General features: G+C 44.7%; 1 protein-coding gene across 1 annotated transcript in view; it reads left to right on the forward strand.

Annotated features, from left to right (window-relative positions):
• The window catches only part of LOC115474614 (regulator of cell cycle RGCC-like), a 32,492-nt gene that overhangs the window by 2,001 nt on the left and 17,053 nt on the right, over positions 1–13,438 (forward strand). The window contains exon 2 of the mRNA XM_030210159.1: positions 10,073–10,234. Within this exon, the coding sequence (XP_030066019.1) occupies positions 10,073–10,234 (162 nt within the window). The remainder of the gene's footprint in view (positions 1–10,072; positions 10,235–13,438) is intronic.

Here is a 13,438-nt window from a genome sequence, read left to right on the forward strand (position 1 = left end):
GACCAACAGCTAACACCTTCAAACATTCATTAGTTTAGAAAGGGTGCTGTATCTACCAGGGGCAGCCTGACAGTGTTCTGGGGCCCTGGCAAATAGGGGTAATGGGCCCCTAACCACCCATCCAACATATATTACTGATCAGGGGAGAGTGGGCTCTCTACTGCTGTGGTCCCTCGGGCACTATCCTATTGACAGACTGGTCAATCTGTTGGTTTACTTGTAAGAAAGATTAAAATGGTGTACTCCATGGAGAACCAAGGCTGGTGTTATATACTGAAGCCTGGGGCAGAAACTTGGGAAGGGTCCATGATGCCTACTGCAGTCAGTGCCTTCTTCTGCTTTGGGCAGGCTTGTGGACACCCTATAGCCTGGTTGGTCCCTTTAACACCAATCCTATGGAGTACACACATTGCAAAAGCCTTCTGTACTCTGTGTGTGTGGCTGGGTCCCACTGATGGGAGATTGTGAGGCAGTGAGCAGCTGTCATCTGTTCAGGCTGTGAAGTAACTACAGTTGGCTCCTGCTGGTGCTCTCCCATGCCCCCCCCCCTCCTCCTGTTGCCTTCTGTCTGCCTGTCCAGCGCTTGCTCTGGAGTTCTGTGGCTGAGGGACTGCAGGGATCAGGTTTGGGTGGCAGCACAAGTTGAAAGGAAATTTAGGGTCTGGACTGCTGCTGGTATAGCACTGCTGGCCATTTGGGAAATGGCTAGAGGCTGCATGGCAGGATCATGAAACACAGGAGTGAGAGCTGGCATGACCTTGCAAGTGCCTCATGGTCCTTCTGGCGAGCCCATTGCTAGTGTATACTCCCACCTTATCCCCCTGCAGCTTAGTGCCATACCCAGGGCTGCACAAGCAATGCAGTTGCACAGAGCACAGCTATAGAGAGGAATGTCTCCAAATGGTTTAGTTTTGCACATTCCATGAGAGGAATGAATCTCACTCCTTTTTCAGGATATGTTGGGTCTGACAGTATTTATGCACTTGATGAATAGCAATAGAGATGCCATGGTCAGACACATAAGTCATTCTATAGTATGCATTCTGTGAGGAGCACCTAACCGTTGTATATTTTGGTGCAGTAATGCAATGCCCCCTTTCAAATCCAGGTATGAGTAAGCTACTGGCTGCACTGCTATTTGGAAGCAGAATTCTGCTGTACACTATCTCAAGTTTCACAGAGGATTTTTGGCACTCTGCTACTGGAAATTGTTGATATATTTTTGTCCATAGAGCTGAAAGTGCCAGATATATATAAGGGCTTAGAAGAAGTGGTATGATAACGGAATACTAAATTTAAGGGAGGATGTGTGCTCTAGTATTCAGGGCACTGACCTAAGATCTCTGAGAACTCTTGCGAGAAAAGTATCTTCTTGTATTTTAGTCTGCTCCATGCTAGTTAACAGTAATAGCGCTGTTCCTTCTCTTCTAGCTCCTTGATAACAGTCTAGGCACCCAGAACATGCTGCCAGGACGCTGAAGCCAGCAGTGCTACAATCACATTTCTGATATATTATATTGTAAAACACTCTGGTATCTAGTGCCTGGTTGAGAAGCTCCATAGAGATTTAAGTTCTCATTGTTCGCTAATATTCCCAGTTTGCTGCACTTTCATCTTTAAAAGTAACATCACTGGTAGGTTAACAACCAGAAACCTGGATTGTAGCAAGACATATGCCTGCTCAAGGTCAGTGGAACCTGATTTAAGATCAGTATCACATGCTGACGTAATATTGCCTTTGGAAAAAAATGACCTTAGTTATTTGTCTCCTTATTTATTTATTTGCACATTTATATCCCACTTTTTTCCACATGGATGCAGACTCAAAGTGGCTTACAATCCTTATAAATAGAATAACATGAAACAGGAGAGAAGGAACAGAGTAGAAGAAACAGAGAAAAGGAAGAGAGACTATCTAAAGATGACAGTCATAGAAAGGCTGGTCTTTGTTGAACTCCAGATGTTGAGGCGGCTCTGAGTGCTATATATAGCACATCAAATGAGACTGCAGAGAATAAACATGTTAAGTGATATAGAAAGATTTCTTTTTTTATTTTGAAATTTGTTTATTGAGTTTCACATAACATAACAGGGAATACATTTGCCCCTAGACATCTGTATTCCTACCTGAAAGGTCTTCTACCACTGCAAGTAAACATAAATTTAACTAACTATAATGAAATACTGCAATTTTGCTACTATTTAGTCTGTCCTTCTTCAAACTGCTTGGTAATCTTGTTATGAGGCACTTGTTGCAACTCCAACTAATCTATAGAGCCCCTCACCCTATCTCCTCCCCCCCACCCCACCTCCCACCCCTAACCACCCACCCCCAGGTAAAGGCCCTTGAGAGTTTACGCTTTCTATGTCCATATGTCCAGTTTACATGTTCAGGATGCGCCCTCTGCCGCCTGGGGGAATGGTCTGCCAGAATGGGGTCCAGATCTTATAGAAATCTTTCTCGATGAATCCCCGGTCCCCTTTGTAATCTGCCATTCTTTTTTCAAACCTCATATAATCTATCATCAAGCCACGCCACTGTTGCAATGTTGGCTCTTTATTTGTAATCCATTCAGTGAGTATTAGCTTTTTTGCTGTTATAGTTGCCCTGTGGGTAAAGCTTTTGAATCCTGCTGGGAGGGGGCGCACCAACACCGGCCGCCCAAACAACATCTGAGGTCCCTTCTTCCAGGTCGCCCCCCATATCTTGGATGTCGACTGTGTAAGAGAGCTCCAAAATCTCTGGACGCTGGGACACTTGGGGCAAGCTCCATCTGGGGAAACTCCCATATGAAATGCCCTCCTTGGGGGAATATGGGTCCGCATCACGAATCTGTAGTCCATTTCTCTATACAAGACCATCTTAGAGGAGTTAGGTATCGCGTATATGAACTCTTGCAGATCCCGTGGTGTCAAATTTGTGTCCAAATCCTCGTTCCATTTCTGGGATAAAGACTTGTAATCCGGCTCTTCTGTCATGTCTCTTAAGTGCCGATGGTGCATTGTCAAAGACACTCTGCCCTGGGATTGTAAGGAGTAAGCAGATGAGATTTCCTCCTGTACAACTTCCGTGAGGCATTCCCAAGGCAGACTTTTAATGTAATGTGCCTCCGCACTCACACGGGATTTGCATTATTGTAATTGGAAGTCTTGCTTTGCGCCCTCTCCACAAAAAACCTCTGTATGTGTCTGTTTAGACGTTTTTCATCCTCTTGTTTGAGAAAAAGTGGAAGAGTCTGGAACACATACATCCATTTGGATGCTATCATCATATTGTAGACAGCAATGCGGCCCATTAAAGACAGAGGGTAGTTCTCCCAAAGCCGAAGCTTTGTACGAGTTGTCTCAAGCAGAGGTTCCACGTTTTCTTGGTACAATCGCGTCAAGTTCCGGGGAATGTGGGTGACCAAGTATTTTATCTTGTCCTCCACTCTTGTCAGGGGGCAGTTGGTTCCCGGCCGCCCCTTATCTGGGTACACTTCCATAACCAGGGACTTTTTGACGTTTAAGGTAAAGCCTGAGATTTGACCATATTCCTCTATAAGTTGCAATGTCCGGTCTAAAGCCTCTGAAGGATGGGCGGTCACAATCAGCAAATCATCTGCGAATGCGAGGGCTTTAATTATTTCGCTCCCTACCCGCACACCCGGGAATTCTTCTGTTTTCTTCAAAGCCCTCAGTAAGGGCTCCAGGGATAGTATGAACAGGGCTGGAGACATGGGGCAGCCCTGTCTAGTACCTCTGGCAATCTCAAAGGGTTGGGCGTGAACTCCATTCACTAACACTGAAGCCTTCGGTCCGGTGTACAGCGCCCCTATGGCCCTATAAAACCACCCCCCAATACCCATGTACCTTAAAACTGTGAACAGGTATTTCCACCCCACTTGATCAAATGCCTTTTTGGCATCCAAGGAATATAATGAGGTTGGCATTTCTGTCATTTGGGCTGTTGTCATAGCTTATATAGAAAGATTTCTAAATGCATTTTTCCCTTCACTCTACAGTTGAACACCATACAGGCTGGTATTGCCCCTATCTGTCTCTCCTGCTGCCACTACAGTGTGTCACATCCTGGTCCGTGCTTATTGGTTTTGACTGTCCCTTGAATGTGCAGAGCAGCCCTGTATCTGTAGGGTCAGGATTGCTCTCTCACTCCACTCCCACCACCTCCCACCCCCGAAAGCAACAATTATTCCATACTGTCTTCTTCTATTTATTGTCTTAACTAAAAAATAGAAATACCAAAACTCAAGTAAGGGAAATTATAGAGATAGAACTCGTTAAAAATCTGCTCTAGTTAATAAGTGGGGAAAGCATGCAGAGCATGACTCATGGAATTCTTTCCAACCCCTCTGCATGTGCATGCATGTGTGCTCACATGTCTGTATCTGTTGTCTGTGTTTTGAATGTATGATCTTTGTGTCTGTTTTGCATGTTTATCTGTTCGTATTTGTGTGCTGGGTGCTGTCAGGAGGATGGGCTAAATAATGGAATGAATAAATAAAATAAATAAATTGTGTGTGTGTATGTATGTGTTCACATGTCTGTGTGTATCTATATCTATGTTGACTTTTTGTGGGTCTGTGATTGGGAGAGGAGATGAGAGGTGATGGTAGTCTGAAAGGTGCAATTCCTTGATTAAGAAACACATTTCTGAAGTCCTAAGATCAGGTTTTGCCACTCAATGGACCTTTCACTTCTTACGTACATTTTTACACTTCTCTGCACTTCATACTGCTTACCATTCTTTTTAGATCACGCATCTGGACTATTGCAATTCTGTGCACGCTGATTTGCTATGATCTCAGATCAAACATTTACAAACATTACTTAACACTTACACTATTGCTCCTTTTGCGCCTTCATTGGCTGCCCGTACAATTCCAAATTTGGTATAAGGAATTGCAACGTGTATGATTGTTTCATATTATCTAGGAGAACCTTTTTGTTTGGCTTCCTTAACTATTCCCTATACTCTACTACTACTACTACTTAACATTTCTAGAGCGCTACTAGGGTTACGCAGCGCTGTACAAATTAACAATTAAGGACGTCCCTGCTCGGAAGAGCTTACAATCTAAAGGACGAAATGTCAAGTTGGGGTAGTTAAGTTTTCCTGATTAGGCGACATTGAAGAGGTGGGCTTTGAGCATTGATTTGAAGATGGGTAAGGAGGGGGCACGGCGTATACTCCTGCACGGTCTTTATGCTTTTTAGATTCTAATTGATTGGTTCTTCCAAACCCTAAACTGGCACACTATGAAACCACTCGTCATTCGTCTTTTTAGTTTCTGTCACCTAAATTATGGAATGATCTTCTTCTATCAGTCTGTAATGAAGCATCCTTTCCTTGATTTAAAAGTTTGTTGAAAACACATTTTTTTCACCCTGGCCCTCTCTTCCAGAGACTGAAATTCATTAACAAATGTTTGGCCATTGGCTTTGGGGGGGGGGGGGGGGGGGGTCTGATTGTGAGGACATACTATACAGAATTACAGAATGATTGTTATTTTGTATGGTCTTGTTTTACTTGTGATATCTTTTCTTTATTTTATTTTTGGCATTCCTTTCCTATATCCTACTTGTTTTTAGACTGTGCACCAATTAGATCTGTTTGGCAGTACAAGCGGTATTGAAAGTTTTAATAAACATAAACATCCTATGTTGCAGTGAATAAGAGGATGTATGCTGGAACCACTTCTCCCAGGGAAATGTGTTGAGGCCTTATACGGTACAGTTCACTTCTCTTCTGCTCCCCCACCACATGCAGAACTTGTACAGCACAATCCTCCCTTTCTGTGACGAGAGCAGTCTTCCAGTGCTCTGTCCCCTGTACCTTGCCACTGCCTGAACACTAGCCATAATCTCTCCCCTGGTATTAGTTAGACTAGAAGCCAGCAGGGCTGGTTCAATTATGCAGCGGGAAGGATTAGAGGTTTTAAACACAGAAAAATGTCCAGACACATTAGCCATCCATCTGTTTTCTTGTCATTAGTGCAAAAGCTTGTTGCATCCTCAAAAAAAACTAGATGGACAGCAATCCTAATCTCCTAAATCCTGAGCACATTTCACAGGGCCCCTATAGACATTTGAACCCGTGGTATGTGCCAAACTTGCTCCTGCCCTTATTCTGGCCCTGCCTGTGGCAACAGATATTAGTTGATAGCACATAGAGCAACTAAGAAGGGAACTGCACGATTCATTAAATAGTTTTCACAGAAAATGAAATATACAGATAGGGAACAGAATGGAGGAGTAGCCTAGTGGTTAGGGTGGTGGACTTTGGTCCTGAGGAACTGAGTTCAATTCCAACTTCAGGCACAGGCAGCTCCTTGTGACTCTGGGCAAGTCACTTAACCCTTCATTGCCCCATGTAAGCCACATTAAGCCTGCCATGAGTGGGAAAGCACAGTGTACAAATGTAACTAAAATAAATAAATATTTATAATCCCTGAGTGAGTAACTGTGGTGTGTGTGTATGTGTATCTCAGTTCTGTGTTGTGTATACTGGGAATATATGTTGTGTCTGTAGGGGAGGTGCTGGGTAATAGTTGCAGGGAAGCTAGTTTTAGTGGCAGTTTGGGGCATGTTGTGGTAGTTGTGGGGGGACTAGCTGTGGGGGTTAGGGCAGTTGCAGGGGTAGTTTTTTGGACTGGGGCAGTTTGTGGGATGGTGAAGGAGTAGCAGAGAGTTTAGGTTAATTGAAGATGGGGACCAATAACCCAGCATTTTTCAACCAGTGTACCGTGGCACATTGGTGTGCCTTAGCTGGTCCGCAGGTCTGCTGCAGGAGTTGAGGGTCATTTATAAGAAGGGCCAGCTTAATTTGTGCCAGAACAGAGTATACCTTTTAAAAGTTTCCTTGTCTCTAGTGGTCAGTGCCAGTAAGCAGCAATTCATACAGCCTGCTTGCACCAACTGGAGCCTTCTCTCTAATGTAACTTCCTGCTTCCACATAAATAGGAAATTATGTCGGAGAGAAGGCTCTGGGGTTGACATGAACAGGCTTATGAATTGCTGCTCGCTGCCTCTGACCGCTGGAGACAAGAAAACTTTTAAAAGGTACATGGGGGATAGGACTGAACTATTTGTGAGGATGGGGTTGGGGGGGGGGAGGAATAGAAGGTAAATGCTGGACTATTTGGGGGGGGAGAAAGTAAAATGCTGGACTATATGTGGGGGTGCAGGTAGGGGAAGAAGGGAAAATGCTGAACCATGTGTGTGTGTGTGTGTGTGTGTGTGGCAGGGGCGTAGCTACGTGTGGCCACGGGGGCATGGGCCCAAGTAGATTAGGCCCTGCCCCCCCCGCCGCCAATCCCTTTGACCCCCCTCCACCGCCAACCCTCCCCAACCTCTGCCAGCCGAAATCCTCTTCTCTGATGCGGCTGCGTTTATGATCTGCAAAGCTTCTGTTTCTGTGAGTCTGACGTCCTGTATGTGTGCAAAGGTACCCGACAGCGACAGCGGCGGCAGGGGAGGGTTGGCGGTGGCGGGAAGGGGGTTGAAAGGGTTGGCGCCGGGGGGGGATCAAAGGTGGTAGTGGCGGTGGCAGTGGGGGGGGGGGGGGGGTCAAAAATGGCAGGGGGGGTCGGCGGCACCAGGGGGGGCTAAAATGTTCCCCCCTCACCTCGGGCTCTGGACCCCCCTCCCACCGAAGTCTGGCTACGCCCCTGGTGTGTGTGTGTGGGGGGGAGGGGTAGAAGGTAAAATACTGGACCATTTGTGGAGGTGTGCCAGAATTGCTAGTGCAGCTTTGTAAAAGGAGCCCTAAGTTTGAAAGAAACAAATCAAGGCTTAGTTTATAAATAAAAATCCAATTGGAACACTGTACACTCTTCCTCTCCTCCCTGACTTCCATTTGTGGTATGAGGGTGTTTGTATTGTGATCATATCAGACCCACATGACTTCTGTACTGGACCCATCTATCCTCTAGTAGTCATTCCTCTGACAGCATACACTCATCCAGCTTCTAATACCTTCAGATCCAGGTTTTAGATTTGCTTAACAAGATTGATACAGTCCTGGTTCTACATCATTCTTGCAGAGATTTGTAGTTCTGATTTACGAGTTTCATTCCCTAAGAAAATTGAGGCTCCAAATCTATGTATTTTTGGCCTAAACTTTTTAAAGGATGCCTAAGGTAACTGTTACATAATTACATAAGTATTGTCACACTGGGACAGACCAAAGGTCCATCAAGTCCAGCATCCTGTTTCCAACAGTGGCAGATCCAGGTCACAAATACCTGGCAAGATCCCGAAAAAGTTCAATACATTTTATGCTGCTTATCCCAGAAATAAACAGTGGATTTTCCCCAAGTCAATTTAATAATGGTCTATGGACTTTTCCTTTAAGAAGCTGTCGAGACCTTTTTAAAACCCTGCTAAGCTAATCACCTTTACCACAGAATGATTTGAATTCAGATGTGATGAGCCTGCTCCACAGAGATTACAATCTGCATGGCTATATAAGGCAATTGGAAGTAACATGTAAAATCACAAGCCATGTTATTGGGACATGGGATTTATGCCTTGATTTCCCTGATTCTGAACCCATTGTTTTAACCAGCAGGCCATGCCTTCTCCAGTTTTCTTAGAGAGCTAAAAGTGTGACAAACAGTGGCCATGGGCCATGCAACCATCTTTATACAGACTATTGTGTGATGATGGGCTCAGTTTAGATTTGGGAAGCCTGTAGATCTCTTTCTCTTTAGTACAAGGATTTTCATACTGGAAAAAGTCAATTCTGCCTTTTCCAGTGCCTAAATCCCTTCTAAGTGTGTAGGGAAAGGGAAGGGAAATTTGGAACAGGTCCCTGGTCTTCCTACAAATAATTGCCACAGAAAATCCACTGATCTATATGCCCGGTTTATTCTTTCATATATTTCAGTGACTAGATTCATAGATTTCAGTGACTAGATTCATATATACAGTGACTGTAATACACTGATCTAAAGTTCCATGCTCAGTGTCCTGTAGCCTTTGCTGAATGTTAGTTTAGATAATAGAGGATCTTTAAGCAAGGAAGGACACTCTGTTACCATAGACCAGGGGGTTCTCAACCCAGTCCTCGAGGCACACCTAGCCGGTCAAGTTTTCAGGATACCCACAATGAATATACATGAGATAGATTTGCATGCCCTACCTCCATTGTATACAAATCTATCTCATGCATATTCATTGTGGGTATCCTGAAAACCTGACTGGCTAGATGTGTCCCGAGGACTGGGTTGAGAGCCCCTGCCATAGATGGATATGTAAAGTTTTGGGTTTGATTCATCTATATAATAGTTCTAGAAACCCCATGGTCAGTACTCTTAAAATACAGTATGTGTGTATACTTTTATTTATTTCTATATTTTTGGCCTGGTGGTTTTCAGCTCTTTGGAATGGTCCCCTGCAGGGTTATTTGCATTGAACCTTTATTTGCAGCTACCCAGGGTTTTGCCCTATTTTTTGTTAACTGCCCAAGTCCACCCAATGACAGACTGTGACTCCCTTTGAAATCTGGTTCTGATGCAACCTAGAGGTCACTGTTGCATGGTGGCTGAGACTGCCTCGCCTCAGGGACTGTGAGTGCTGCATCCATGGAACCAAAAGACAAGGGGGTCCATACCTTCCACAAAACACAAGCAAACCAAAACAAGGGTGGAAGAGGTCAAAATCCAAATGGCCAACCAAATAGCTGAGCAGGAGCTTCAAAATAAGGTTTATTAGAACCCGACACAGCCCGTGTTTCGGCAAAAAAAAGCCTTCTTCAGGGGTCAGGTAATATGAAACTTCAGTACAACTCAGTTGGAAAGTAGAGGTGCTAACCTTATTTTGAAGCTCCTGCTTAGCTATTTGGTTGGTCATTTGGATTTTGTCCTCTTCCACCCTTGTTTTGGAGTGCTGCATCCATACCACATCCAGCCCAAGGAGCCTCAGCTTTGAGGTAGAAAGTATAGAAGTTGCACTCAAGCTCCATTCTTTTAAGACTCTTAGTTTAGGTCCTACACATAAAGATTTCTGCAGCGGCTCCAAGGTTGGATGTGGCTATTGCTAACTATATTTTTATCTGCCCGAATTGCAGCAGCTTTTGCCAATGATCTTCTTGAGGACATTTTGCGTGAGTTTGATGAGACGATTCAGGATTTTGAGCAGGGTCCTTGCTGCCAGTATGAAGAACACCTGGAACAGCTAAAACGAAGAAACATCCCAAGTATTTGCGACAGTGGCATTGACGAGCTGGAAAGTGAGTAGGAAGAAGCTGTGAACTCTTTACTGTAATTACATGAATACACTTTTTATCGTTATGCTGCTCAGGAGTCTCCTGCCCACAACCCATCACTGCAGATCAGAAAGGCCTGAGGTGGCCAATCAATCCAAATAATTCAAAATATATTACTCATTATTATTCTTTTCAACCTAATGGAAGTTGGAAACAATTATACAAGTGGGGAAAGCATGCAGAGCATAGCTTATGGAATTCTTTCCAACCCCTCTGCATGTAAATGCATATGTTTGTATGATTGAGGGGGGATTGGGGTGTATGTGTACACTTGTGTGTTTCTGTCCATGTGTATTTGTGTGTTTGTATATATGTGTGCATGCTTATGTGTATGTGTGTGTGTATGCTCTTGAATGTGTGTCTGGCGGGAGGTGTCTCTTCATGTTCAAGTGTACAGCGCTGCGTATGTCTAGTAGTGCTATAGAAATGATAAGTAGTAGTAGTGTACGTGTCTGGGTGCTTTCTGTGATCAGGAAAGAAGATGAGAGGGAAAGGCAGTGTGAAAGGTGCAGGTCCTTAATCACTAGTTACAGTAAATCAGCTGTTGGAGCTACTTCTCTCATAGAAATGTATTGTGCATTTTTGGAAGGGGTTCATTTATAATCCACTTCTCACTAGATGCAGAAACTTCGCATTTCCATCACAGAAATTTCCTTCACATCACCTCCTCCCTTCCTGTGACTTGAGCTGCCTTCCAGTCCTTTGCTTCCACTGGCTTCCCTTTCCATTGGCTGGATGCTATCTTCTACTAATTACAATGGATGCAGGCAGGGCAGACCAAGGAGATTTTATTATAGGAGATGGCATGAGCCTGTCTGGCTCATTCTGTGGGCTGAAGCCAGTGGGTGGAGCTTGCCGCCATATTGGGTGACCCCCAAATATTTGCAGATGCTATTGAAAACAACAGCAAACTTGTGAGGTTTAATACTGCCTATGTGTGGGGTTTTTTTTTTTAAATTTGAAAGCGTCCCATACGTAACCTGAGGGTTTTTTTAACCTCTGGGGGGTCCTGGGGTATGAGCCATGGTCCGCGGGTGCCAGCACTATGGAGCAGCAGACTTGTTTTTGGAGCTGCAGGAGGCTCAGTTTTTGTAGTGGACAGCTTTAAGGAAGGCTCTGGCTCTGCCTGAGCCTCAAGGCCGAGTTGTGGGGACCCCCCCCCCCCACCCAAGGTTAAAAAAAAAACCTTGGGATACATATGGGAAGCTTTCAAATAAATAAAAAGGCTGTCAAATTAAAAAAAACACACACACACAAAGGCAGTCATAAACCTCACAAGTTTACTGTTGTTTTCAATAGCATCTGCGAATGTTTGGGGTCACACAATATAGCGGTTGCACAGGGGTGACGGCTTCAACTTATTGAAGTCATGCCATCTCCCAGTAGCGTACCAAGGGTAGGGCGGTGGGGGCAGTCTGCCCCGGGTGCAGGCAGCAAGGGAGTATACAGAGCAGGCTCGTGGCTGTCGGCTCTGTCGGTGCCCTGCCCCCCTAACTTTACTTCCTGTTCTGGGGTAGGGGACTGGCAGAGCTGACAGCTGTGCGCCTGCTCCGCACACCGCTTTGCTGGGAGGAAAGGTCTGGTGATTTGCTGGGGGGGGGGGGGGGTGCGCTTTGGGGGGGGAGTGACGCTCTGGGGGTGTGTGTGATGCACTTTGGGGGATGACACAGTAGCGACCTGCCCCGGGTGGTGAACAGGCTAGGAACGCCACTGCAGTCTCCTGTCATAAAACCTCCTTGGGGTAGTCTTATTCACATGGGGGGGGGGGGGGGGAATCGAACTACAGGTAGAGGTTTTAAACGCAGACATATTACCCATCCCTCTGCCTTCTGGAGATTAATGCAAAATTCTGCTGTGTCCTGAAAAAATGCAGATAGCTGCTGGCAATCCTCCGCCTGAGTCCTGAGCACATCTCACAGCTACCCCCCCCACCCCCAAACATGTAGACACAAAGTGCAGGCAAAGTTTGCCAATAGTTTCAATTGGCCCTGCACACAGTAACAGATGTTACTTGGCAATACACATAGCAACCAATAAACTGCGTGATTCTTGAAGTAGATTTTACAATAGAATTAATAAAGAAAAGAAAATAAAAGAATAGAGAAATTTTAACATTCCCTGTATGTGCAACTGTGGGACTGTAATGTATGTGTGTAAATATCTCTGTTCTGTGTTGTGTGTGCTAGGCATATGTTGTGTCTAGGGGGGGAGGTAGTGAGGGTTGGGGATCACCGGTGAGGCAGCAAGTTTGAGGGAGATAGATGGTTAGGACCATGTAGGAGTACTCGTGGGTGATAAGTTTTGGGAGTGCGGCAATTTGTTGGGTGGTGGGGCATTAGCAGGGGTAGTTTTTAGAGGTGGGGTAGTTTGTAGGGCGTTAGGTTACTCCTGGGGGAATTCTACGCAAAAGTTTCAAAAATTCTGTGCTGTAAATTTGTAGTATTTTTGTATAGAATTTCCACATCCTAAGGCCCCAAATTTCCTCCTATTTCCCTCATCAACCTCCAGCCTCCCCCACCCTTACCAATGGCACACTTGCCTTTGTCTGCTCCCCTTCCCATCCTCTCCAGTGGCACACTCACTTTTGGTATACTATCTGTTTTATGTAGGTATTGAATTTATGTGATCCTTTTAATCCGCTTTGGGTACTTACAGAAAGATGGAGTGCAAATTTTAATAAATAAAAATAAATACCTAATTTCTTATTAGTAAAAAGAGACACTGCAAAGTTGTGGTTAGTCTTAGAACCTGAAAGAACTTGAATTAGACTAGTTGTCTTCTCAAGTTGGTTCAATCCTTAATCTCTATTACACCACATTCTGGAAGTTTTCCTAACTCTATGCATTCTAGAATGGAATTGAATGGTCTTCAGTATGACTCAGCTAGGTAGTAGCAGCACTGGAGATCCTCTCTTGAAATGACTACAAAGTATAAATCGTTTTGGGCAAATATTGCATGACTCTGGCCAGAGTGCATGTACTTGGGGTTGGCAAATTGGTTTGTGTTAAATCTGGATCTCTCTTCCATCTCTTGAAAGAACCCATCCCGCTTTCCTTGATCAGTATCTAGAGTTTTAGTGATAATAAAGTGGACTAACGTGGCAACCACTCTACTTTATCTTAGAGCTTTAGTGGGCAGGACTAGTTAGCATACGGGTCTTTGCTTCAG

This window comes from Microcaecilia unicolor, chromosome 7, assembly GCF_901765095.1.
Source record: "Microcaecilia unicolor chromosome 7, aMicUni1.1, whole genome shotgun sequence".
In the NCBI taxonomy this organism is placed as follows: Eukaryota; Metazoa; Chordata; class Amphibia; order Gymnophiona; family Siphonopidae; genus Microcaecilia; species Microcaecilia unicolor.